Source organism: Moschus berezovskii, chromosome 21 (assembly GCF_049115385.1).
Source record: "Moschus berezovskii isolate FMDL1 chromosome 21, NW_MosBer_1.0, whole genome shotgun sequence".
In the NCBI taxonomy this organism is placed as follows: Eukaryota; Metazoa; Chordata; class Mammalia; order Artiodactyla; family Moschidae; genus Moschus; species Moschus berezovskii.
In genome coordinates, this window is record NC_142480.1 from 15,337,538 (window position 1) to 15,364,605 (window position 27,068).

Consider the following 27,068-nt stretch of genomic DNA (forward strand, 5'->3'; position numbering starts at 1 on the left):
TGACGCTCTCCTCGCTCAGGGCGGAAGTTCCCCGCCCCACCCGTAACAATTAGGGTTTGACTATAGACAAGTAAGGATCTTGCCCGGTTCCGAGTTGTCCACGGCTCCTCCTCCTCCTGTCGCTGCGGGCGTGATTCCTGGGACTCAGGTATTTTCCTTTGCTGTCCTTCTGCAGCGCAGGCTTTGGCAGAGTTCTGCTGGAGTGCCGCTGGTGTTAGAGTAAGATGTAAAGAAATGAACGGGAGCAAGCAGGGACAGAGGCGACATCTTCCTGTGCGGGGCTCGTTATCGCAGTAAACGCGTTGTTGTCTACAGCCCCGAGTAAGGGCGATCCTTTCCTCCTGCCGTCCGCACACCGGTACGAGAGATCCGGACTAAGGCCAAGCTCAGAGCTCGCGTACTTGTTTCCAAAGCCCGGTGTTTTGGGACCTTACTCTCCCCGTCCTCTCCTACCTGCCCCCGCCTCAGTCCCGTTTTCCTACTTCTCTTACCCTCGGGTTGTGAAGGGTTGATGGTTTTCTGTCGTTTTCCCTTATCCTCATCACTTAAAGTTTCCTTTGAAAACGTACTTGATCTGCAGATAAATCTATTTTTCCTTGTAGCTAACCTTCTGTCCCTTATAGGTTCTCAAAGTCTAATGCAGTTCCTCTGTGGGACTCACCCCTTTCCCCCGCTAGCTCCCTCTGCCACCCCAGCCTCCCTGCAGGATCTTCGCGCAGCTCTGCAGCCTTTCAGTCTCTTGGAAACCGAGATTGCAAAGACAGTTTCAGTTGCGGTGTAAGTTCTTTGCCTCACTGTCCTAAGGGAATTCCGCCCTATAGATTTAGAGCCGATGATAGAGATTTCTTTGTTTTAGGCGAACTGTGAATTTGGTGAGCAGTCTTTCTTCCTTGTAATTAAACGTAGGCGGAAACAATTGAAGAGCTGAAGTGCCTAGCGTGAGGCAGAGTTCTTTCAAGTGTGGAAGAGAATATTTTAGGGAAGGAATAATACAATTGTTTTTGAATGACCCAGTGAGAAAATTCTGTTATCATAAGTCTCCAGTTTATGCACTTAAAATGCGAGTGTTCCTACCCAGTTCTGTACCGCACAGAATGTCTCCTGAATCCTTTTTTAAGTCTTAGTATGCCAAACCAATTTTATAAAAAAATTTGCTGGATAAGTAAGGCAAGTTCAAAAATCATTTCTGGATGTTGTCTTAAAGTACAATTTGATTATTATAGGTTTCTTTTTTCCTTTTCTTTTGGAAGTAGAATAAATGTAAACGAAGCCTGTGTAAACATGCATCCTTCTGTTTTGGTTTAAATTCTAGGATGTTACTTGATTTTAATTAATCATTTTAGTGTTTAAATGAATCTCCCTTAATTTGATTTGACTGTATTTCAGTAGACCAAACACTTTTTTTTTTTTAATTTTGTGGGTAGGATAAGGGCAGAAGAATGAAAACCAAGATATAATTTTAACAGTTGTCAATAAGAAAGAATGTCAGTGTCTCATTTCCAGTGAAAGAAGTTCAAATTCATACTTTTACTCATGTATGCTAAGACATCAGGAACTCAATTCAGACTAAACTAAAAGAATGATATACACATCAGAATGTAACATTAGAATGCCAGTTTATGTTGGAATAGAAGATTTCTGTTCCAAACATTTCTGTTCTTTCCAGTGATCAGAATTTTCAGATTGAAAATCCAGTGCATTCTTTCCAGTATCGAAGAACTTGGGAAGTTGTGTGGTAATCATGAAACAAAGAAAATGAACTTGGAAAGGCCTGAATTACATAGTATCATTAAAATTATGGTAGAAGTTTAAGAATTACCTGTTCTCTCTATAAAGAATACTTTTCAAGGGGTTTGAGTGCTTAAATCAACTACTTATATCCTTTTCCTTGAAACAAAGCAAGATGACTTTTCATTTTAACCCCTTTTCTTAGGGCCCTGTAGATCACTATGTTATAGATTGCAATCTGTTTTATATCTTTTGCCTTTAATTTCCTTGATGAACACTTGGAAGATGCATTATTTTCTATGATGGATATTTAGGAAATGGGATCTTATCAGCATCCCATATCTTACTAATTATCTTTTAGGGTTGAAAGTGAAAGTCTCCCAGTCCGATTCAACTCTTTGAGACCCCATGGACTGACTATACAGTCCATGGAATTGTCCAGGTCAGAATAGTGGAGTGTGGGTAGACTTGCTTTTCTCCAGGGGATCTTGCCTATCCAAGTATCCATCCCAGGTCTTCCTCTTTGTAAGTGGATTCTTTACCAGCTGAGGCACCAGGGAAGCCCATCTTTGAGGATTTTTTTGTGGAAAATAAATCTCATCCATTTAATGTGTATTCTGTTTATTTCTATCATGAAACAAATTAAAAAAAAATCTTATTCTTTAATTCTAGGGATCAAGGGAATTCTAGACGTTGTGTATTGACTTGTGTTTTGTATTTATCTGTATATAGAGATATGGTAAAACTTTCTTAAATTTCAGAGTAGTGGAATACACTATTGGGTGTATTAATAGTACACCTCTGAAAGTTGAAATGGAGTAATTAAGAATACTTTGCAAATAGCAAATTCAGATTTTAAAAAATAATAATTTCAAGATAATTTCAAGAAAGTTTAGTTAAATTAATGGGTTATAAGAATGTGTGATACATACCTTAATTTTTTGAACTGAAGTTAAGATAAACACAGTTGCCCTAAAAACATCCCTTATTTCCACAGTCAGAATAAAATATTAATTTGTTGGATTAACCACTATAGTTTTTTCCTTGTTCTTACTCACATTTACAGACATCGAGGGATATTGGAAGTAAGTGCATTCTGTAAACTGTTAAGAATTTTGTATAGTTTAAAATGTTATTGTGAAGAAATGCTATGCAAATGAAAAGTGCTCTTAACATTAGCAAGTAATTATAATTATACTATTATTGAGTGTTTGCTAAGTGCCATACACTCTGCTGAGTACTTAATATTAACTCATTTAATCCTCACAACAGTTTTCTGAGGTTACATCATCTACATTTGTACTATGGCACATTTTGTGGGTGTTTCCATTAGAAAGTAATTACTGAAATTAGTCATTTTAGTTATTTGCTTAGAGCTTTGGAAAAGTTTTGAGGGAGGAGGATGTTGAAACTAGGATAAAATTGGGCTTTTCCATCATTAATCATATCTATTACTGTGTATTATTTGATTGTATGTATTTTAATTTTCCTCTTTGAGTTTCTGTTCTGAGGCTTTTTGGTTTCTTGCTTGAGTCAAAACTTTAATAAGGTTAAGAAATTATGAGCTTATTTTTATCCATGTAGAATTAGACAGGTTTTATTACTGTGTATCAGTGTTATATTTCGTTTACTTAGATTTATGTAGCAAATCCACTGTTCAAGTCAAAAACTGTACTTTAAACAATAAAAAAACCTGTTGCATTTTAAGCACTAATCTTTATAAATTAACAGAATTTCACGTTTTTTCTAACCAGTTTTTCAGTAGATGGGTTAATTCTGTAACTTGGAGCTTTTACTGGATGTGGTAATGGCTTTCGGGACTTGCTTTCTTCTGTATTATTTTGGAATCTATGTACAGTGAGTGATTTGTGTAACAGGCTTCTAATTTTACTTTTGTTTTTCCAGATATAATGAAAGTCAATTTTGGATAAAAGGAAAATATGCCACCTTGTTCCATAGGTTCAGCGTTAAAATTATATGCCTCTTGAGGTTTGACAGAAAACAACAAAATTCTGTAAAGCAGTTATCCTTCAATTAAAAAATAAATAAATTAAAAAATTATACGCCATAATTAGTTGAATTCTGTGAGAACTGAAATGTGGAAAAGAAATTTAAACAATTCTTATTTCTCCTCACCATTTATTTGCTCTTATTGTAGCAGATAATTGCCTCCCAACTGATTTCAGCACCACTGTTTTGTAGCTTAGGTGTCAATTAAGTATAATAACTCAGAACTTGACCTTTATTAGCTTGGTTTCAGAATCTAAAATTGTGAAGTGGCTGTAGACTATGGAAAGTTTGAGTCTAATTTTATCTAACATTTGCTGATTGCATCTTTCTGTTATGGTTTAAAATGCTTTTCTCTTTATTTCTTATAAATTAATACTTGGATCCAGTCTGTTGACTTCGTTTGATTTTGGTGTGTGTGGTGGGTAATAGGTGGTATTATGATCTACCATCAGAAGGTCCTGTTGTCTGGTGGTCTCTGTTTTTGTGATGTTAGCAGCCCTTCATAACCAATGCCTGCCTCTGTAACTTCGTTCAGATTGAGAAATGGTGATATTCTGTCATTCCTTCTCTAAAAACTGGGGTACTTTTATAAAGAAAAACTTACCCTCATCTGTTTGTACAGTTAGTATAGGAAGTATAACCCACTTGTACAGTTAGTATAGGAAGTTCAGTTGCTTAGTCATGCCCGACTCTTAGCAGCTCCCTGGACTGCAGCATGCCAGGCTTCCCTGTCCATCACCAACTCCTGGAGCTTCTTCAAACACATGTGCATCAAGTTGGTGATGCCGTCCAACCATCTCATCCTCTGTCCTCTTCTCCTGCCTTCAGTCTTTCCCAGCATCAGGGTCTTTTCAAATGAGTCAGTTCTTCGCATCAGGTGGCCAGAGTATTGGAGTTTCAGCTTCAGCATCAGTCCTTCCAATGAATATTCAGGACTGATTTCCTTTAGGATGGACTGGTATGATCTCCTTGCAGTCCAAGAGACTCTCAGGAGTCTTCTGCAACACCATAGTTCCAAAGCATCAATTCTTCAGCACTCAGCTTTCTTCATGGTCCAATTCTTGCATCCATACTTGACTACTGGAAAAACCGTAGCTTTGACCCAGATGGACCTTTGTTAGCAAAGTAATGTGTCTACTTTTTAATATGCTGTCTAGGTTGGTCATAGCTTTTCTTCCAAGGAGCAAGCGTCTTTTAATTTCATGGCTGCAGTCACCATCTGCAGTGATTTTGCAGCCTCCCAAAATAAAGTCTGTCACTGTTTCCATTGTGTCTCCTTCTATTTGCCACAAAGTACTGGGACTGGATGCCATGATCTTAGTTTTTTGAATGTTGAGTTTTAAGCCAGCTTTTTCACTCTCTTTCACTTTCATCAAGAGGCTCTTCCTCTTCACTTTCTGCCATAAGGGTGGTGTCATCTGCATATCTGAGGTTATTAATATTTCTCCCGGCAATCTTGATTGCAGCTTGTGCTTCATCCACCCCGGCATTTCACATGATGTGCTCTGCATATAAGTTAAATAAGCAGGGTGACAGTCTACAGCCTTAACATAATCCTTTCCCAATTTGGGACCAGTCCATTGTTCCATGTCTGGTTCTAACTGTTGCTTCTTGATCTGCATACAGATTTCTCATGAGGCAGGTAAGGTGATCTGGTATTCCCATCTCTTTAAGAATTTTCCAGTTTGTTGTGATCCACACAGTCAAAGGCTTTAGAGTAGTCAATGAAGCAGAGGTAGATGTTCTTTGGGAATTCCCTTGCTTTTTCTATGATCCACCAGATGTTGGCAATTTGACCTCTGGTTCTTCTGCCTTTTCTAAATCCAGCTTGAGCGTCTGGAAGTTCTCAGTTCATGCACTGTTGAAGCCTATCTTGGAGAATTTTGAGCATTACTTTGCTAGCATGTGAGGTGAGTGCAATTGTGTGGTAGTTTGAACATTCTTTGACATTGCCTTTCTTTGGGATTGGAATGAAAACTGACCTTTTCTAGTCCTGTGGCCACTGCTGAGTTTTCCAAATATGCTGGCATATTGAGTGCAGTACTTTCACACCATCATCTTTTAGGATTTGAGATGTAGGAAAGGTATGATAAATGATTGATTCTTTCCCTTTATTTGCTTGGTTTCAAATAATGAGTTGATTCATTAGCATCTTCTAGTGGTGATCAATTTTTTGAAATTATCATAATTTCATTATCATTATGAACTCATGGATTTAAGCATGTCTGCAATGGCAAGCCACTCCAGTACTCTTGCCTAGAAAATCCCGTAGATGGAGGAGCCTGGTAGGCTGCAGTCCATGGGGTCGCTAAGAGTCAGACATGACTGAGCGACTTCACTTTCACTATTCACTTTCACACATTGGAGAAGGAAGTGGCAACCCACTCCGGTGTTCTTGCCTGGAGAATCCCAGGGACGGCGGAGCCTGGTCGGCTGCCGTCTATGGGATCGCACAGAGTTGGACACGACTGAAGTGACTTAGCGGCAGCGGCAGCGGCAGCAGCTGTGTTTTAATCAACTGCAGTTACTACAGTAGATGATCAGTTCGTCCCATCTGTGACTAGTGAAGGTCTGTTCAGTTTGGCTCTAAAATTTCTTATGACCTTAGTCATCATTGATAGCTTTATTGCTATCTATATAATGATTCCACATTTATCTTGACTTTTTCTGTCCTAGGTCTAGAATCAGCCGTTTGTCCAAGGAATTCTATTTCCTTAGAGGGAAACAATATTTAGGGACCCCATCTTGGTGCTCAGAGTGCTCTTTGCTACTGGATTGGTCATAATTTCTAGCCCTTTTCAGTTGACAGAGCTCAAAAATATAATTTTATTTTTTTCTTAATTATACATTTTATACATTTGTATCTTGTATGTATTTTGTTATATGCATAATTTATATAGTTAGTGTGTATAACATTGTTTCTGTATATATTTATTCTGTCATTTTTACTTCAAAATCAGACTACAGGGACTTCCCTGGTGATCCAGTGGCTAAGACTCCATGCTCCCAATGCAGGCAGCTTGGGTTCAATCCCTGGTAAGGGAACTAGATCCCACATGACGCAATAAAGATCCGGTATGCCACAGCTAAGACTCAGAGCCCCCAAATAAATAAAATATTAAAAAATAAATCAGACTACAGGGTTTATGTTTACTATCTCAGCCTTTTGTGTTTCTCTCTTTTCTCCTTTACTAAAAATCCCAGATCATGAATGATGACCAGGGATGATAGAGTTAGAAATGTCAGATAATTATGTACCATGGCAGTGCACAGTAACCATTTCAGAATACAAATAGCATCTTCACCAACTATGTGAAGTGGTATAAGATTTTTTAAGGCATAACTCTCTAGGATGGCCCATCAAATTACTGTTTTAAAGTTGTTTGGTATGGTATGGTTAGGCTGCTAACTGAACATTGGGTTCCTTTGTTTCCTTTTATTTTCAAATTTTTGTTTTTAAGGTTTAATTTTGCTTTATAATTATGTAAAATATTACCTTATTTCTACAGTCAAATCTATACAAATGGGACATGTTCAAAGATGTGTAGTTTTATCTCTATGCCCTCCACTCTTCTTTCCCTCCTCTGTTAGGTAACCTTTTAAAAAATATACCACATTATATTTCCTTAAAAAATAAGTGGGTATATGTAAAAAAAAAAAACCTTTCTTAAATAAATAGTGGCATACTGTACACATATTTCTCTTCCATGCTTGGATCAGGAAAACCCTGCAGAGTAGTATATATAGAGATTCCTCATTCCCATTCACAGCTGCATAGTATTCCATTGTGTGGATGTGCCATGGGTTTCTTTCAACCACCCTTTTGTTTGTGGGCATTAGAGCGTAAAATTCTTGGTTTGTTGCCTCTTAGTCTCTCAAATACAAAAGTAAAAAGCATAAGGTATTATTCTTTTGCTTTTACAAATAGACCTGTAATTATAAGCCTTATGCATTTGTCTTTATATATTTTTTGCCAGTGTATTTTTTGATAATTTCTTAGAAGTAGAATTGTTGGATTAATGAGTAAATGCAAATATAAATTGGCTAAATTTTCCAGATGTCTCTACCATTCAGCATTCCCACGGGGATGGATGAATGTGCCTGTTTCTCATAGCCTCTCCAAAAGGATATTGTCAGGAAAGCATTGTTATTAATAACTCCATATAGTTGTTTTTTTGGTGTGTTTTTTTTGTGGTATTTTCTTTATAATTTTGTGACCCCATGGACTATACAGTCCGTGGAATTCTCCAGACCAGAATACTGAAGTGGGTAGACTTTCCCTTCTCCAGGGAATCTTCCAAACCCAGGGATCGAACCCAGGTCTCCTGCATTGCAGGCAGATTCTTTACTAGCTGAGTCACAAGGAAAGCCTTTCAGTTCAGTTCAGTCGCTCAGTCGTGTCCGACTCTTTGTGACCCCATGAATCACAGCACACCAGGCCTCCCTGTCCATCACCAACTCCCGGAGTCACTCAAACTCATGTCCATCGAGTCGGTGATGCCATCCAGCCATCCCATTCTCTGTTGTCCCCTTCTCCTCCTGCCCCCAATCCCTCCCAGCATCATTGTCTTTTTCCAGTGAGTCAACTCATTGCATGAGGTGGCCAAAGTATTGGAGTTTCAGCTTTAGCATCAGTCCTTCCAATGAACACCCAGGATTGATCTCCTTTAGAATGGACTAGCCTTTAATTAAGTACAAAGACTTTTCCAATCATGTCACATGGAGATCATTTTATCTATCCTCTGTTTGCCAGTCTTTTGTCTCTCTCCTCAGCAATGGTAAAGCAAATACCCTTTCCATGGGGAAGAGAGATCCATGGTTTGTTGCCTTTGCTAATAATAAAAATGTTTGAGCCAAGTGGCAAAGTTGTTGCCTTTGGCATCTTTCACAAGAACTACATCTAAAGAACCAGGATGTCTCTTCCCGTTGGTAATCACACTGATTCTTTTCAGGTTAGCACCTCCAGTCACCAAGCACAGGTTACTAGTGTCAGATTTGATGAAACCAGTAATCTTGTCCGTCTCCAAGGCAATTTGAATGGTGTCCTTCACTTTGATGAGGGGATCAGAGTAAAGGGTGGTGCAAGCATCATGAGTCACCAGATGAAGGATTCCTTTTGTCCCCACAAAGATCTTTCTCACTTTGCACAACTTACACTTGGCCTCCTCAGGTGTAATACGATGAAGAGCCAAGCGACCCTTCGTGTCATAGATCAAACGAAAATTGTCTCCAGTCTAATAATGATGATGACATCCATAAAATCAGCAGGGTAGGTTATACTGGTGCGACTTTGCCATCCATCTAAATGAAATGCTGCTGCAAATCTTTTTTTCTTCATCTTCTGTTGCTGCTGCTGCTAAGTCGCTTCAGTCGTGTCCGACTCTGCGCGACCCCATAGATGGCAGTCCAGCAGGCTCCCCCGTCCCTGGGATTCTCCAGGCAAGAACACTGGAGTGGGTTGCCATTTCCTTCTCCAAAGCATGAAAGTGAAAAGTGAAAGTGAAGTCGCTCAGTCATGTCTGACTCTTCGCGACCCCATGGACTACCAGGCTCCTCCGTCCATGGGATTCTCCAGGCAAGAGTATTGGAGTGGGGTGCCATTGCCTTCTCCAATGCATGCAAGTGAAAAGTGAAAGTGAAGTCGCTCAGTCGTGTCCGACCCATAGCAACCCCACGGACTGCAGCCTACCAGGCTCCTCCACCCATGGGATTTTCCAGGCAAGAATACCGGAGTGGGTTGCCATTTCCTTCTCCAGAAGGTCTTCCCAACCCAGGGATTGAACCCAGGTCTCCCGCATTGTAGGCAGACGCTCTACCATCTGAGCCACCAGGGAAGTCACTTATAAAACTATCAGTTCAGTTCAGTTCAGTCGCTCAGTCGTGTCCGACTCTCCGCGACCCCATGAATTACAGCACGTCAGGCCTCCCTGTCCATCACCAACTCCTGGAGTACACTCAAACTCATGTCCACAGAGTCGGTGATGCCATCCAGCCATCTCATTCTCCGTCGTCCCCTTCTCCTCCCGCCCCCAACCTTTCCCAGCATCAGAGTCTTTTCCAGTGAGTCAACTCGTCGCATGAGGTGGCCAAAGTATTGGAGTTTCAGCTTTAGCATCAGTCCCTCCAATGAACACCCAGGATTGATCTCCTTTAGAATGGACTGGTTGGATCTCCTTGCAGTATAAGGGACTCTCAAGAGTCTTCTCCAACACCACAGTTCAAAAGCATCGATTCTTCGGCGATCAGCTTTCTTCACAGTCCAACTCTCACATCCATACATGACCACGGGAAAAACCATTGCCTTGACTAGACGGACCTTGGTTGGCAAAGTAATGTCTCTGCTTTTTAATATAAAACTATACAGGTTAGTTTTATAAGAAGCTATCAAAGTGTCTTCCAGAGTTTCTGTACAATTTTGGATTCCCCCTAGCCATGAATGAAAGTTCCTTTTGCCCCATATTGCCCCTCACATTGGGTGTTCTCAGTGTTCTGGGTTTTAACCATTCTAATAGGTGTGAGATAGTATTTCGTTGTCTTAATATGCAATTTCCTGATGACCCATGACATCATTTCATCTGCTTACTTACCATCTGTATATTTTCTGGTGAGGTGTCTGTTAAGGTCTTTAATCCATTTCTTAATCAAGTTGTTAATTTTCTTATTGTTTAATTTTAAAAGTTCTTTGTTTAATTGAATAATAGTTCTTTAACAGTTGTGGTTTTCTACAGATATTTTCTCCCAGTGTGTGGCTTGTCTTCTCATTCTCTTGACAATATTTTTCCCAAGGTAGACGTTTTCGTGAGTTTTTTGTGTGTAAGTGAATGTATGTGTGTGTGTTTTGTTTTTAATAGGGATATCCAACTTACCATTCTTTCTTCTATGGATTGTGCCTTGGTGTCATATCTAAAAATAATCATTGCCATACCCAAGGTCGTCTAGAATTTACTCTTGTGTTATCTTCTAAGTGTTTTATAGTTTTGCATTTTACATTTAGGTCTGTGATCCATTTTGAGGTAATTTTTCTGAAGGATATAAGTAAGGTCTGTGTGCAGTTTCATTTTTTTATTTGTGGATATCCATTCCACCACCATTTGCTGAAAAGACCTCCACTGTATTGCCTTTCTTGCTTTGTTAAAGATCAGTTAACTGTATTTATGTGGGTTTGTTTCTAGACTGTTCTGTTCCACTTGTTTATTTGTCTGCGTGTTCACTGGTGCCATACTGTCTTGTTACTACAGCTTTATAATAACGCTGGAAATTGGGTAGTATCAGTCATTTGACTTTATTCTTCTCTTTCAATATTGAGTTGGCTATTCTGGGTGTTTTGTCTCTCTGTGAAAACTTTAGAATCAGTTTGCAACATCCACAAAGTAATTTGCTGGAATTTTGATTGGGATTATATTGAATCAGTAGTGCAAGTCAGAAAGAATTGACATCTTGATACTGTTGAGAGTCTTATCCATGAACATGGAATATCTCTCCATTTATTTAGTTCTCTGATTTCTTTTGTTAGAATTTTATATTTTTTCTCATATGGATCTTCTACATATTTTGTTAGGTTTATATGTAAGTATTTCAGTTTTTAGATGTTAATGTAAATGATAATATGTTTTAATTTCAAAGTTTGCTTGTTCATTGCTGCTTTATAGAAAAGTAATTGACTTTTGTATATTAACCTTGTATCTTGCAAACTTGCTATAATTGCATACTAGTTCCAGTGTTTGGGGGGTTTTTGTTTTGTTTTGGATTTTCTACCTAGACAATCCCGTCATCTGCCAACAAAGACAGTTTTGTTTCTTTCTTTCCAATCAATATGCCTTTTATTTCCCTTTTTTGTTTCATTGTATTAAACAGGTGTCCTTTTTCATACTCTTCTCTTATTTTCTGTATCATTCAGTTTCCTGTTTGTTCTCACTTTTCATTCTGAATAACATCTCCTTGTTAAATCAGACAAATGAGAGTAGAGAGGGATATGTTTCACAAAACACCATTTTCAATTAATTGCATGTAAAGGAATTGAGTACCTAAATGTTGATAGACTTTCAGATGAAATTAATTTTGACCTATTGAAAATTGGAATTGGATAGAAGATGGGAGAGGAGAAAGTTTATAGACAAAATCTGGCAAATGGTAAGAAAATACTTATATAGAGCTGTTGTAATTATATGAACTTTATTGGAGTAAAAGGTCATTATGGAAAGAATGGAACTAGTGAAAGTGAGGATCATGAGAAGAGAATGAGACAAGTGCTGTATTCATAGCACTTCAGGTTTTGTGGAACTTTAACTTTATAAAACCATTTTCATGTAACCTTCTGAGAAATATGGATGTATTCTTGTTTTATGGATGAAAGAATTAATACTTGGATTAAGAAATGTACCAATTCCGTGTAATAGTATATGACCCAGTTAGGACTAAAACTCATTATCTTGTATTTCCAAGGGCCCTGTTCTTCACTGATGCTGTTACATTTCTGTTGCCTCACCATCGTATCCTGTACTCATAATTCTCACAGTCTGTTGTGTTTTCATGTGCATTATCTAATTTGGTCCTCAAAAACCTTGTGAGGTACATATAGTTCAGGTATTATTAACACTGGGCTTCCCAGGTTGCTCAGTTCAGTCAGTTCAGCTCAGCCGCTTAGTCGTGTCTGACTCTTTGCGACCCCATGAATCACAGCACACCAGGCCTCCCTGTCCGTAGTTCAGATATTATTAACATTGGGCTTCCCAGGTCGTGCTAGTGGTAAAGAAACCTGCGTGCCTTTGCCAAGAGACTTAAGAGATGTGGGTTCAATCTCTGGGTCAGGAAAATCTCCTGGAGAAGGGCATGGCAACCCACTCAGTATTCTTGAGAATCCCATGGACAGAGGAGCCTGGTGGGCTACAGTCCGTAGGGTCTCAAAGAGTCGGACACAATTGAAGTGACTTAGCATGCATTCATGCATTATTAATATTATGATCTCACTTTGATAAGGAGATTGAAGGTAAGGTAAAGTTAATGGTATGAAGTAGCCAGGACCACTTTCTTAATCCTATTGCTTATTTTCTATGTCTACTCACCTTTCCTGTTGTTCGTTTTTTTCTTTTTAGTCTAGATAATTAACCCGTTTTTTTCTATTAAATGAAGGCTTAAAAAAGAAGTTAAATAAGTTTAAGAGGTCAGTACTATAGTAAGTAAAAAGAACAGATCCAGATCTAAACATATGCCTTCTGGTTGCTGTTTTCTTAAAATATTCTGTTCTGGAATAAAGTCCCTGCTGGAAAACCAACAAGTTTCTTGAGACTTATCTGTATGTACCCTGATTGAGAATTATTCTGTTAGATGTGTATAGGATTATTTGGAGAGCTCAGAAGTGGATGTTGGTGATATCAATTATAATGTCATATTAACAAACATTTTTAACATATATAAAATTCAGATGAAACAAATGTGAAATGATGACAGTCTCAGTGAAGGTCAAAGTTTTAATATTTGAGTATTTTCACTTAAAAATGCCCCAGGAATCAAGTGTTAGATTCTCCCCAGCCTACCAACATTCATATTATTTACTAATGTTCAGAACTTTCTAAGTTATTTGATAATAATTCTAAAATAGGAACTAATCTTCTGCTTTTTAAAAAATTATTATTATTATCCCCGAAACTTGTGTTTGAAGAGTGAATGAGATAGGAAAGAAACAGTTTGTGTTATGTAGATGCCTTATGTTCCTTTCATCTATTCTAAGCAGCTGCTATGAGCCATTCTGAAGTATTGGTGTATTAATTTCTCATGGCTGCTATAACAAATTACCACAAACTCAGTTGCTTAAAATAACAGAACTTTATTCTCTTACAGTCGCAGAGGCCAGAAGTCTGAAATTAGTAACGCTGGACTGAAATAAGGTGTTGGCAGGGCTCTGCGCCCTCTGGAGGTTCCAGGGGAGAATGCGTGCCTCACCTCTTCCAGCTTGTGGTGGCTGCCAGTGTTCATTGGTTTGTGACTGCCTCCCTCCAATCTCTGCCTCTGTGGTCAGATTACCTTTTTTTCTTCTGTCTGTGTCACATCTCCTTCTGCCTTCTTATAAAGTACATGCGATTGTACTTGGATAATCCAGGATAATCTCACCATCTCAAAAGCCTCAATCATGTCTGCACAGTCTTTTTTTTTTTGCCATGTAAAGTACCATTCAAAGCTTCCAGGGATTAGGTTGGGGATGTCTTTGCCAGAGCAGTTATTTAACATACACCACACCAATTCTTATTGCTTGCCTCTCACTTTTTCTTCATCTTTCCTGTCTCATCTTTTCTCTTCTCTTCTATTTTTATTCTTTTTCATCTTCCAGAAGCACAGGGTGTTAGGTAGATAGAGTGGATATGATCCAGACTTATCAGGAGTTGAGTAGGTATGGTCTAGATCAGTAAGTTAGCCTTATTGCCCTTATAGAATACCAGACTGTGTTCACATTAATTTTTTGTTGTCATCACATCAGTTGACAGTAGTGATATCTTTATAAATTCAGCGTGCTTTTTCAAAATAATTATTGAATCTGGGTAATTTGGGGTAAAGTATGTGAGTTAACATGAAATTGCATTTCAGTTAAAGTATCTGTTGATTAGATTGGCAGACATTGATATCATTATTGAGAAAAATAGCCAAATAACTACAAGTATTGTTTCAAAATTACTTTTCCTTTAAGCAGTTTTTTTTTTTTTTTTGTTCCTTCACAATTGTGTTGTTTCAGGGATAGTTCAGACTTGAAATCTAATGAAGGGAAACAGAAGAGTTGGCAGAGTTCTGATTCAAAAGTTCATGTCAAGAGACTTTTATGATTTTTGACATGATTTTGGAGCCTCTGTTTCCTAATATCTATAATAACGGAGTTGAATGATTGTTAACATCCTTTCTAACAATAACTCTAAAAGCCTCTGTCTAGTATGTAGTATAAGGTATTTAAAAACCAACAAACAGGCAAATAAACAACAAATCTTATTTATTTTGTGCTACTTGAAAAAGGAATAATTTGTAAGGTTATTTTGAAATAGCTATTCTTGCCTTTTGTTTTTCTGTAGATGGACCACACATCCCCGACCTACATGCTTGCTAACTTAACCCACTTACATTCTGAACAACTTCTACAAGGCTTGAATCTTCTTCGTCAGCATCACGAACTCTGTGACATCATTCTTCGAGTAGGTGATGTTAAAATTCATGCTCACAAAGTGGTACTTGCCAGCATCAGCCCATATTTCAAAGCTATGTTCACTGGAAACCTCTCTGAAAAAGAGAACAGTGAAGTTGAGTTTCAGTGCATTGATGAAACTGCTCTCCAGGCCATTGTGGAATATGCCTATACAGGGACCGTTTTTATTTCTCAAGACACAGTTGAATCTCTCCTTCCAGCAGCAAACCTACTGCAGATAAAACTTGTCCTGAAAGAATGTTGTGCATTTCTTGAAAGCCAACTTGATCCTGGTAATTGTATTGGAATTTCCCGTTTTGCAGAGACGTATGGTTGCCATGACCTTTATTTGGCAGCCACTAAATACATATGCCAGAATTTTGAAGCTGTTTGCCAGACTGAAGAGTTTTTTGAGCTCACGCATGCTGATTTGGATGAAATCGTTTCCAATGACTGTTTGAATGTAGCTACCGAAGAGACTGTTTTTTATGCACTTGAGTCTTGGATCAAGTATGATGTCCAAGAACGCCAGAAGTACTTAGCCCAGCTACTTAACAGTGTGCGATTACCATTGCTCAGTGTTAAGTTTCTCACTAGATTATATGAAGCAAATCATCTTATCCGTGATGATCGCACTTGTAAGCATCTTTTGAATGAAGCTCTGAAGTACCACTTTATGCCTGAACACAGACTGTCTCATCAGACAGTCTTGATGACACGACCTCGCTGTGCTCCCAAAGTACTTTGTGCAGTTGGAGGAAAATCTGGACTGTTTGCCTGTTTAGATAGGTAAATAGAAGCTTTTAAAGGATGGATGTGACGTGGGTTTGATCCCTGGGTCGGGAAGATCCCCTGGAGGAGGAAATGGCAACCCACTCCAGTATTCTTGCCTAGAAAATCCCATGGACAGAGGAGCCTGGCGGGCTATGGTCCATAGCGTTGCAAAGAGTCGGACACAGCTGAAGCGACTTAGCACAACACACACTAATAGATTTTATACCCTTAAAATTTGTTGATATTTTTTTTTTAGTTTGATTTTCCTGCTTCCTTTCTTTGCTGCTTTTTTATTCTCTTCTTAAAACACTCACCTGTGTGTTTCAATCAGATTGTTGTCCATTCTCTATAACACTCTCAATTAACCTCTCTTCCCTCCCAGTGCACAGATTTTATCCATCCTACTTACTCATGAGCTTTTCTACCATTTTATGCCCTTTTTTCTTCCTCTGTGAAATCATTTACATCTTTGAGTCAGACTAGGTCAGAGGGGATTTATCATTGCTAGCTCTATCAGACGATGCTAAAGAAGAGAGCTAAGAATCTGTGATGAGTACATTCTGGGACAAGAATGTGTCTGAATGAGTATAATTTATCAGAATAATCACTAAGGAAATAAGAAATAGGGTACTAATACAAGTCTTGGAATTTCCATGCAGTTTATTTTCTTCTTCATGTAAATATTTTTTAACAACAGTAGTAAAAAGGTGCTTTCTTTTCTAATAACTTAAATAGGAGTTGTCAGACTTTTGCTGTGAAGAGCCAGCCAAATAGTAAATATTTCAAACTTTGTGGGCATATAGTCTGTTGTAACTACCTAAGTCTCATTGTAGTACAAGAGTGGCCATAGACAATACTTAAACAAATAAAATGACTGGCTTCCAATAAAACTGTATTTACAAAAGTAGCTGGTGGGTTGAATTAGACCCATAGTAATCACGATTTAGAGCATTATACTGCTAACTTTAGTCTGTTTGTTTTTTATTTTATATTAGATATAGTTGATTAACAGTGTTGTGTTACACAGATAACTTTTGTACATTGAAAATATAGCTGGATGTTACCTTTGCTTTTCTCTTAACTGAGATTGCTTTATGAAAACATTTATGTTTAATATATTTCTTTAATATTTAACATTCTAAAATATTTCCAGACATTTAGTAGAATGAGTTTCCTCCAATCAGAGGAGACTGTTGTTTTTTTAATCAAAGTCAATTGGTGGGTTCTTTATCTTTTAAAAAGTCTCAGTGTACATTTTAATTGTGGTTTAAAACTGGTATTGTTGAAGGGTTTGGGCTAACAATCCCTTTATAGTTCCCTTGTGCCCCTCCTTGATACCATCTCCTTCTCTCCCCAAGAAGTAACCACGATTATGAATTTTTAATGGATTATTCCTTAGCATTTTGTTGTAATTTTGCCCAATGTGTGCCCCAATATATAGTTGCTGCTGCTGCTAAGTCGCTTCAGTCGTGTCCGACTCTGTGCGACCCCATAGACGGCAGCCGACCAGGCTCCACCGTCCCTGGGATTCTCCAGGCAAGAACACTGGAGTGGGTTGCCATTTCCTTCTCCAATGTGTGAAAGTGAAAAGTGAAAGTGGAGTTACTCAGTCGTATCCGACTAGTAGCGACCCCAAGGACTGCAGCCCACCAGGCTCCTCTGTCCATGCGATTTTCTAGGCAAGAGTACTGGAGTGGCTTGCCATTGCCTTCTCAGAATATATATAGTTGCTGCTGCTGCTAAGTCACTTCAGTCGTGTCCGACTCTGTGCGACCCCATAGACGGAAGCCCACCAGGCTCCCCTGTCCCTGGGATTCTCCAGGCAAGAACACTGGAGTGGGTCGCCATTTCCTTCTCCAATGTGTGAAAGTGAAAAGTGAAAGTGAAGTCGCTCAGTCGTGTCCGACCCTTAGCGACCCCACGGACTGCAGCCTACCAGGCTCCTCCATCCATGGGATTTTCTAGGCAAGAGTACTGGAGTGGCTTGCCATTGCCTTCTCCAATATATATAGTTAGGTTTTGTCAATTTTTATATATAAATGCAATAATACCATATATATTCTTCAAGGATGTGTTTTCTCATTGAACAGAAAGTTTATAAAATTGACATTGCATGAGGAAATAGTTCATTTAGTTTCATTGGTACATGATATTATAGTAGATGGACATATATAATATTTTCTTTCTACAATGAATATGATAACTATAAAAATTAGTTGAAATATTCCACATATATAAAAAAGTTCACAAATCCCAAGTATACAGCTCAACGAGTTATCACCAAGTAAACATTACAAACCATTTCATGAAAAGAATATAACCAATACTCAGAAGCCACCCTTAAGGTCCCTCCTCTCTGAAGGTAACTGCTATCCTCATTTCTAATCTAAAGATTAGAAATGTTTTTGAATTTGATGGAAATGAAACTGTATTACAGAATCAATTTGGCTTGTTTCCCTGAACATTATATGTGTGAGATTCTTTGCTGTTGCATGTAGTTGTAGTTTGTTCATTTTCATTGCTATATAGTATTTTCTTACAAGATATGCACAGTTTACTTATCCATTTCATAATTGATGAAAAATTTGGATTATTTTTGGTTTTTGATGATTAAAAATAATGCTACTGTGAACATCACTGTACATATATATATATATATATGTGCATTTCTTTTGCATGCGTATCTAGGAATGGAATTGCTTAGTCATAGGGTGGACACATCACATTTATCCATTCTCCTTTTGATAGATGATTGTATTGTGCTGCTATAAATATTTCTCTGTGTCCTTTTGCAAAACTATCTGTCTAGGCATTCCATAGAATAGATAACACAAGAATGCAATAGCTGTATCAGAGCACATGTGTATCTTCTGTTTTGTCAGATATTGTTTATGGGCCATTTTGATGTTTTAAATTTTAATGTTTGTCTGCTTGTTCTTTAGTGTGGAGATGTACTTTCCTCAGAATGACTCTTGGATTGGTTTGGCACCCCTAAACATTCCTCGCTATGAATTTGGAATATGCGTTTTAGACCAAAAAGTGTATGTTATAGGTGGTATTGAAACTAACGTGCGTCCTGGCATCACTATCAGAAAACATGAAAATTCAGTAGAGTGCTGGAATCCTGATACAAATACCTGGACTTCTCTCGAGAGAATGAATGAGAGTCGAAGTACCCTTGGAGTAGTGGTACTTGCAGGAGAACTTTATGCGTTAGGTGGTTATGATGGACAGTCTTACTTGCAATCTGTAGAGAAGTATATCCCCAAAGTAAGAAAATGGCAACCTGTGGCACCCATGACTACAACAAGAAGTTGTTTTGCTGCAGCGGTGTTGGATGGAATGATATATGCCATTGGAGGGTATGGTCCTGCCCACATGAACAGGTATTTAACTTAATCAAGTTGCATATGCTTGTGCATTTTTGAAAGTATCATTAACAGTGATTTCTGGATTTTAAATGATTTGTACATATAAATGAACTTCTCTAATTTTAAAATATTGTTAATAGGTATTTGGGAAACTTAGTCTGCTCCACGTGCGAGTATGTCTGTAATTGATCTACATGAAGATTTAATACACACCTAAAAATCAGTTCCCACTTATTAAATTTTACGTTCATTCATTCAGTATAAATGGACTGGATTTTAAAATTCATGAGTCTGAAAATATGGTGAAGTTAGATCACTTTAGATTTGGGATAGTGTATGTATGTATAAGTGTGTGTGTGTGTGAATGATCTGTTATTGCACTGCTTAATAGAATAAAGAAAAATGTCATTTCTGTATACTTTTAAGGTATTATAATGCATCATAAACTTTAAACTTTATTTAAATATGCCTTTCTGGATTCTTATTCTATAATCATACATGTGTCATTATGTATCTGAGCTGTGCTAGAGTTTAAATGTGAAATTTCTGTGTTTTGTAGTATTATTTTAATAAAGGAGAAATAGATATGAGAAAAAAGTATAAAGTGACTGCTTATATGGAAAATTAATCATAATTCTGAACCTTTGTTGAAAGTTGAAGTTCTAAAAATACCATTTCTAATAGTATTTTTTTTCCCACAAAATTTTTAATTCTGCTTAAAAATTGACCAGGAATCTAATAGTACTTATCTGTAATAGTGGTACATATTTTACTTATTGTAAGCATTTTAATGAAAGAGTGTGTGGTGGTTTGTTAACAGACTGAGAAAGTAGTTACACAGTAGTATTTCATCTATAAATTTTTATTTCTGTGCAGACTAAATTTTTCCTCCTTTTTGTTGCTTCTTTAGTTGAAGGAAAAGTATTTGGAGCCCAGACATGCATTTGTGTTCTTTGAAAAACTGCTAGCAGAAATTTGTAAGATAAATGTTTAATAAGTACTTTAATTTTAAGATAATGCTGTTGAAGTTTAAGTTCTTGTTACAAGTTTATCACTAGACTCTTCTTGTTTGATGATTTTGCTCTTACTCTTTTTATCCTGGTGTACTTTCAGAAATAGTTATAGTTTAGTGTTTTAGTCTAGCCTACAGCCTAGTCCCTATTCTGAACTCCAGACTGACTCTCAAATGCTTCAGGCTTTCTTGAGAAGTTAGGCTAGAACCAGAACAGGCTCAGCCCACTTGCCTTTGTACCCCTTCAGGGCAAAGCATAGGCTTAGAGGCCTTCTGGGATTTTCCAGGGAAACTTTTTTGGAAATTCTGATTTGATTTGAATTTCCTAATCCAGTTTGGAAATGCCAAGAATTCTGTGGAATACACACTTGATCTAAATCCTGAATGATTGGATCTGAATCCTGAATGAATTCTCCTGAATGACTCAGGTTATTATAATTAGCCAGTTTGTATTTGGAAATCTGTAGTTTATTCTGCAGTAAGTCACCATGAATTCACCTATAAGAAAAAATCCTCTTTCTTCCTCACCATCTTTCCTTCTTCTTAGTTGTGTGGAGATCCTTAGTATCTTTAGGAAACATCTGTGTTCAGTATGTGATTTTCAAAGTCCTTTCACGTGCATACTCGTTGGACTTAATTCTTACATGAATCCTTGATGTTGTATTATCCCTGTGTTTGCAGATGAGAGGAAATGACTTCTCTAGGATTACACAAAGCCAAAGTAGTAGGGCTAGGGTTTATTCAGCTCTGGGTATGCATTATTAGTACTTGAATCCAAATTTTCTGACTTCAAAAGCTCTGCCCGTCACACACCTTACTGTTCATACAATATAATGGAGTAGAATATGGCTATTATTGCACCAGTCTACAAGGTAAGCTTTTATCCTGCGATTTTATGAGCAAAATATAAATATTTGGAACAAACTGCTCTTGTTTTATGTATGTCCATTTGCATTTTTAAAACTCTGGTGGGTTTTAGTTGCTTTAGGAGGAAGAGTGACACAAAGAAAATGTGAGTTAATTCTTTCTTTTGTGAATGTTTGCAGTGTGGAGTGTTATGATCCAAGTAAAGACTCCTGGGAGATGGTTGCATCTATGGCAGATAAAAGGATTCACTTTGGTGTGGGTGTCATGCTAGGCTTTATTTTCGTGGTGGGTGGACATAATGGTGTTTCACATTTGTCAAGCATTGAAAGATACGATCCTCATCAAAATCAGTGGACTGTGTGCAGACCAATGAAAGAACCCAGAACAGGTAATAATAATGTCCCAATATCTAAACATATAGGATAATATGTTTTTATAGTGATATTCTTAAAATAGTAGTTTCTTGGGATATAACAATAAATGACTTGTCCAGAAAAAACCTTTTTTTATAATGAACTTGACAACTTGATTAGACAAAACTATATAGATTTCTTTACTGTGATTTTAATATGCCAATGCACATATTGTTATTTTTTTAAACTTGTAGAATACATTTTGAGAAATACTGATAACAGAAAGTATCTGATAGAAGCTCTTTTTGTCCATGTAACAAATGTCGTTGTGTTACACACACACACACACACACACACAACCTTTGGATTGTTCTGTTTGTTTTCTTTTTTTTTACTGTACATCAGTGGTCTGCCTGTTCACTTTCAAATGTTCTCTCTTCCTCAAGAGATACAGTTGATCTAGAAAGGATTGGACTTCAGGTTTCATAAAGATAAACAAATACTTCTTTGAGGAAAAGAAGAAATTACCTTTGAACCCAGACTCAAACCACATGATTTTAAGAGGAATATTTTACTGGTGGAAATGCTTTAGGAGTATCTCTTGCATTTATGATTAAAGAAACTCCTGAAAAATAAACATAGAAAGGAAATTGAAAAGAGACAATGGGATGCACTGTTTTAGTCATCAACTGTAATTAGTTTTTGTGGTACCATTGAGTGAGAAAGCCCCAAAACAATGAAAATATAAAATAATTGAGTAGCCTTGTTCTTTTTTAGAGCTGTATATAAAGTAGAATTTATAAAGCATAAATTATATAGTTTAATATGTATTTAAAATGTCAATATATTTGAAAACAAGTAAATGATTTTTTTAAAAATGTAAATTTAAATTGAGAAGAAAGCATGTGGAAGGATACATACTACATTCTTAATATTTAACTGTGGTGGAGAGGGAGAGTAGGATTGGGGAGGAGAGATGAAGGAATACTTCAGTTGTTTTATACTAAGGGATTTTTTTTTCCAGTAAGCACATACTGCTCTGTTGCTTGTAAAATGAATAATAGATTGTTGAAATATATTTTAAGAAAACATTTAAATACAAATTTACTTGTAGTGTGAAGTCGGCTTCATGGTTAACATATTTTTCCTCCTATTTTTTTTTACCTACCTTTCCTAGGAGTTGGTGCTGCAGTAATTGATAACTACCTTTATGTAGTTGGTGGTCACTCGGGGTCTTCTTATCTGAATACCGTGCAGAAATATGACCCTATCTCAGATACATGGCTGGATTCAGCTGGCATGATATACTGTCGCTGCAATTTTGGACTAACTGCACTTTAACTAGTGTGGACTTTGGAAATAGTGTAGTGATGAACCTTGTGTCGCATGAGAGGATGCCCAGTTTTCTGAAGCCCCAAAGCTACACTGCTTTCTTTTTAACTTAAAATGGCATGAAGACTCCAAGTTTCGTTGGGTACTTTGAACTGACAAGTAGCTTTGATTGCTCTTGATTACATAGTGAATCAGTAATCCAAAAAAAAAAAAATACAAAAAACAAAGATCTTGCCAACTGAATTGTGCACTTTTTTTCCCCCCTAATACTGAGATAGAATAGTTTTATGTTCATAAGTGTACATGTGGAAAAATCCTTGCTGCTTTTTAAAAAAATTTAGCTTTCTTCTCCTTGTTGTGTACATGATGAGAAATGCCTAGATGCTGGAGTATACTGAGTTAGTTACTAGACAGTGCTGTCTGTTGGATATAAACTCAGATGCTTCACATTTTAAACAAAGGGCTGCTCCCCCACCCCGACCCTGGTACTTTTAAGGGTTGCAAATTACATACCATAGTGAATCACTTGGATTTTCTTCCTGCTAAATGGCTTTAGGGCTGGTGGATATAAGTGTGCAAGATAAATGCATTTACTATCATGATTTGGAGTCCTGTTATAAGCAATCAGGTACTTACTGTATATGCCTTTTTTACATGGGCAGGTTAATGCTGGATGAATTTAGTTACCCATCTATGCTATGCTAAGCATGGATAGAAGGAGTTAAGCATATCCTTTTCAATTTTTTTTTTTATAGCAGTATGGCAGGCTTCCCAGTGTTGATGTAAATATTTGACAAATGTTGCCACCCTTAGTGCACATTGAGTTTTTTCATGTAATCTTACAATAACTTTAGTTTTTTAAGACTTTTGTTTGCTTTTTTCAAAGTGTTCAGATATAAAAATGGTGCTAACTGTAGGATCTATTACAAGGCTGTGACAGTGTTCTTTTGGATGTTAAATATGAAATATGCATGACATTTTTTTTATAGTATTTTTCATTTTTACTAGCTTGGTTCATTTGTGCTTATTAAAAATGTTGGTGATTATACTAATATTTACATCCAAAAATTATTCAAGCAGCCTATGTTATGCTTTTAATGGTTCCTGAATAGTGATTTAAAGAAAGATATACTTTGTCTTTTTTTGTTGTGCTGGATGTTATATGCCCTTCTTAAAAACAGAAATATATGCATTAAATATAAAGCACTAGGCAGTTAAGCATTACCTTATACATTTCTTAGGTAACTGAATATTTTAAAGTTATTGAGGAAAACTGGAACTTGATGTTTACTTGAGTAATGGTTCTAATTCAGTTCTCCTTTGACTAAAGAAATGATCTTTTAAAGTAAAATTGCTATAAACTAAGTGACAGCTTATTTAAAAGAACTGGCTAATTCATTTTGTTTTGCATGTTTTAGTAAATGTCTGTTAATCTTGAATACGTTACTTTGCATTAGAGTATTGGTACTTGTGTTTTTGGTACTGTAGTAATTTTGTTTTCCTTTCCTTATTTTTTTCTTTCTTTTTTTTTCTTTTTTAAGACTGCCCACTGTCTCTTTCATAGTCTCTATAAAACTAATATATATTTGTCTTCAAAAAAAAAATCATACTATATTCTTAAGTGCCGTAATGTTCTGAACTATTGTTAAGAAGCCATTTATAATTCTAAAACATAGGTTCATTTTTAGCATATGTGTTATTTCTTGAAAACTACTTATAGCCAGGCAGTTTTCCGTTTTCCTTGTTCTTCCATAAACTGCCAGTTGTAGATTTAAATATATACTACAAAACTATGTGAACTCATCTTTAATCATATAGGTAGTTTCATGCTTTATAAATATTTGCACAGATTATAAAACCTTGCAAGTGAATTTTAGTCTCTTTCTAATTAAGAACTCAACAAGAGCTACTAATAAAATTGACAGGCTGAATATTTTCTATGTTGCTTGTCTGAATAACTTAATGATATATAGCAATAACTTTTTAATTGATTTGAATAAATCTGTTGAATAGAAACAAGGTGCACTATTGTGACTGGCCTAGATTTTATTTAAAGAAAGCAGTTTAAAGCAATTTAAAATAGATTCCATCACATACCGTAATTTTAAATCTCCAGCTCAATTTTCTTTCTGTTTATATCAGTCAAAAGAATTTTTTCTTGATAATACTAAAAATGTTAACCAGTTGTTAAATACATCCTATTACATGTTTTTAATTCCCTCTCCCCAGAAGATAAGGGAATTTGAAAGACTAGAAATTTAATTGTAAACAGATCTATACTATACATCTTATTTTCACAGTGTTTTCTGTACATATCATTCCCACTGTCATGTTTGTATAAAATATATAATCATTTGGTAAATTAGACCAAAGGCATAAGTTGATCATTGTTTTGGAACAATCTAAATTTCATGTCAGTGAAGACTAAATGTGAAACATCTTGGGCAGTAGTACGAGCCATATCCTAGAGAACCAATTATGAAATCCTGGGAAAGGAAGAGAAAAAAACCCTCAAATTTAGAAATATTTATGTTAGGCTTGCAAAACCTACTTTACTGTGCATAACAACTAGAGGTATTGTGACCTGATAACTGATAACCTTACAATAGAGCTTTCTTGTTCACATTTGTGAGAAGTTTCGTCATGATACTTTACTGACAAATTGTGAATTTAAAGCCACATTTCTGATGTTAAAAAGGATCAAAATGTTTTAATATAAATTCCCAGGACTGAAGATTTTAGAAATAATTCTGTACACTCAAGGAAAGGAAAAAGCTATTTAAGATTGCCTGAACTATTTTGGAAAAAAGTACAGTGGGAAATAGAAATTAATCTAATCAGCTAGAAGACACTTGCCCTCTGTAATTATAAGACTTAACCTGTTAGGAATTTTTTAGCCATTTAATATTTGTTGACTATAGTAATAGAACTCAAGTGATTAATGTATTCAAAAGGATAGTTTAGTTACGTAATTTCCATATGTTATTGCTAATACTGTTTTAAACATGAATGAATATTACATTATAGGATGTTCTATCAAGTAATAGAATGGCATTAGGTTTTGAAAAATTATTTTGGTAACTTGACGAATATGGAGGGTCTACTATACATACAAGATACTGTGCTAGATGCTATGGGAGCTAGGAATATAAAGCAAATATAGTCTTCATTCAAAGAATAAAATATAGTGAGGGAGACTTAATACCCAAATAACTGTTATGGTAAAGTGTGAATCTAATTCCTTATTTCCAACATCATGGGAAGTGATCAGAGATCCAATTTATGTTTAAACATTTGTATCTTCTAGTGTCCAATTAGGTTTTATTGACATGACATAAAATAGAATTATTTAAAAAACTAATATTTATATAAATCCAGCTTTCCTAAAATTGGATAATATATTTTCTAGTAGAAATACAGAATTATAGAAAATTTAAAAAATATTTATTATGCTTTCAAGGCTCTGGCTGACTTTGAAGGAAAAAATATGTAAATATAATGCTGTTTGTTTTCAGTTTTGATGTTGGATTTCTGGTATCGTCACCTAAGTGCTCATTTTCAGGAAAATCAGATTCTACAATAAATATACTGCTTCAAGTTCAATAAACTTGTGATAACCTCTATAACCTCTGTAGTTTGAACGTTAGAATTTACAAAGATGTCACATGTCAAGTTAACATCCAGTTCTCCTTCTTTTTTTTCCTTTGTAAAACAGCACTTTAGTTAGACATGATTTAATTATTAGATAGTTATTCTGTGGCTGCATATATAATAGATTTCACTTACAGTATGTTGATTCAGTGTTGATGTACATTTGAAAAGAGTGAGGAATACAGTAAGTTTTGAATACTCTAGGTTTACAAGTTTTCCTACTGGTGTGAATATGGAGTTAAAAATCCAGTTTACATCTCTGCAGAGAGAAGATTGTTATCCATATGTCTTTTTAGCGTATGCGTATTTAATTAGAGATAATTTATTGTTAATTTTGTCAAATTATCATGTGTAAGTCTCGTTTATTTTAAAATACTAAGCAAAAAGTTCCAAGTTTGCCTTAAAAACAAGTGAAATTAAAGAACTGGATGATAATGCCTATATTTTTGCCTTATGAATTGTGCTGTATCATAAACCAGAGATGGTTTTGATTTTAAACAGGATTATGAAATTTTGTAGACGTAGAGTACTAATATTTGTACTCTCTTGCAAAGAATGTGATCTAGTTGTGGATTATGTTAGTGTTTAAGTGTTTTTGTATATGTATTTTACCTCTGAATATGTATCTTTTTAGCATCAGGGTTTTGTTTTTGTTTACATAGTAAAGTGGCATTTAACTTGTTGAAGGTTGTATTCTTTTGTCTTTTTATTTTTAAAGTTCTTTGTGTGTACTATTGTGGTTATGCTCTGTATTGACTATGGTTAAATTTCATTTAATGTGAAATATTTAAAATAAATATGAAAAACAA

General features: G+C 36.2%; 1 protein-coding gene and 1 pseudogene across 5 annotated transcripts; one reads left to right on the forward strand and one right to left on the reverse strand.

Moving 5' to 3' along the window:
• KLHL28 (kelch like family member 28) lies at nucleotides 1–27,068 on the forward strand. 5 transcript variants are annotated; one of them, XM_088829471.1, is made up of 6 exons: nucleotides 77–148; nucleotides 13,576–13,712; nucleotides 14,790–15,688; nucleotides 18,616–19,059; nucleotides 21,103–21,311; nucleotides 22,454–27,068. In XM_088829471.1, the coding sequence occupies exons 2-6, from the start codon at nucleotides 13,665–13,667 to the stop codon at nucleotides 22,615–22,617; spliced, it is 1,764 nt and encodes a 587-aa protein (XP_088685597.1). In that variant the 5' UTR covers nucleotides 77–148; nucleotides 13,576–13,664; the 3' UTR covers nucleotides 22,618–27,068. The 5 variants fall into 5 exon arrangements, with proteins under 5 accessions (XP_055274275.1, XP_088685597.1, XP_055274276.1 ...); XM_055418300.2 differs by lacking the exon at nucleotides 13,576–13,712 and having other exon boundaries at nucleotides 1–148; XM_055418301.2 differs by lacking the exons at nucleotides 77–148; nucleotides 13,576–13,712 and adding an exon at nucleotides 5,626–5,648.
• On the reverse strand, nucleotides 8,474–9,076 carry LOC129550091 (small ribosomal subunit protein eS4, X isoform-like; annotated as a pseudogene).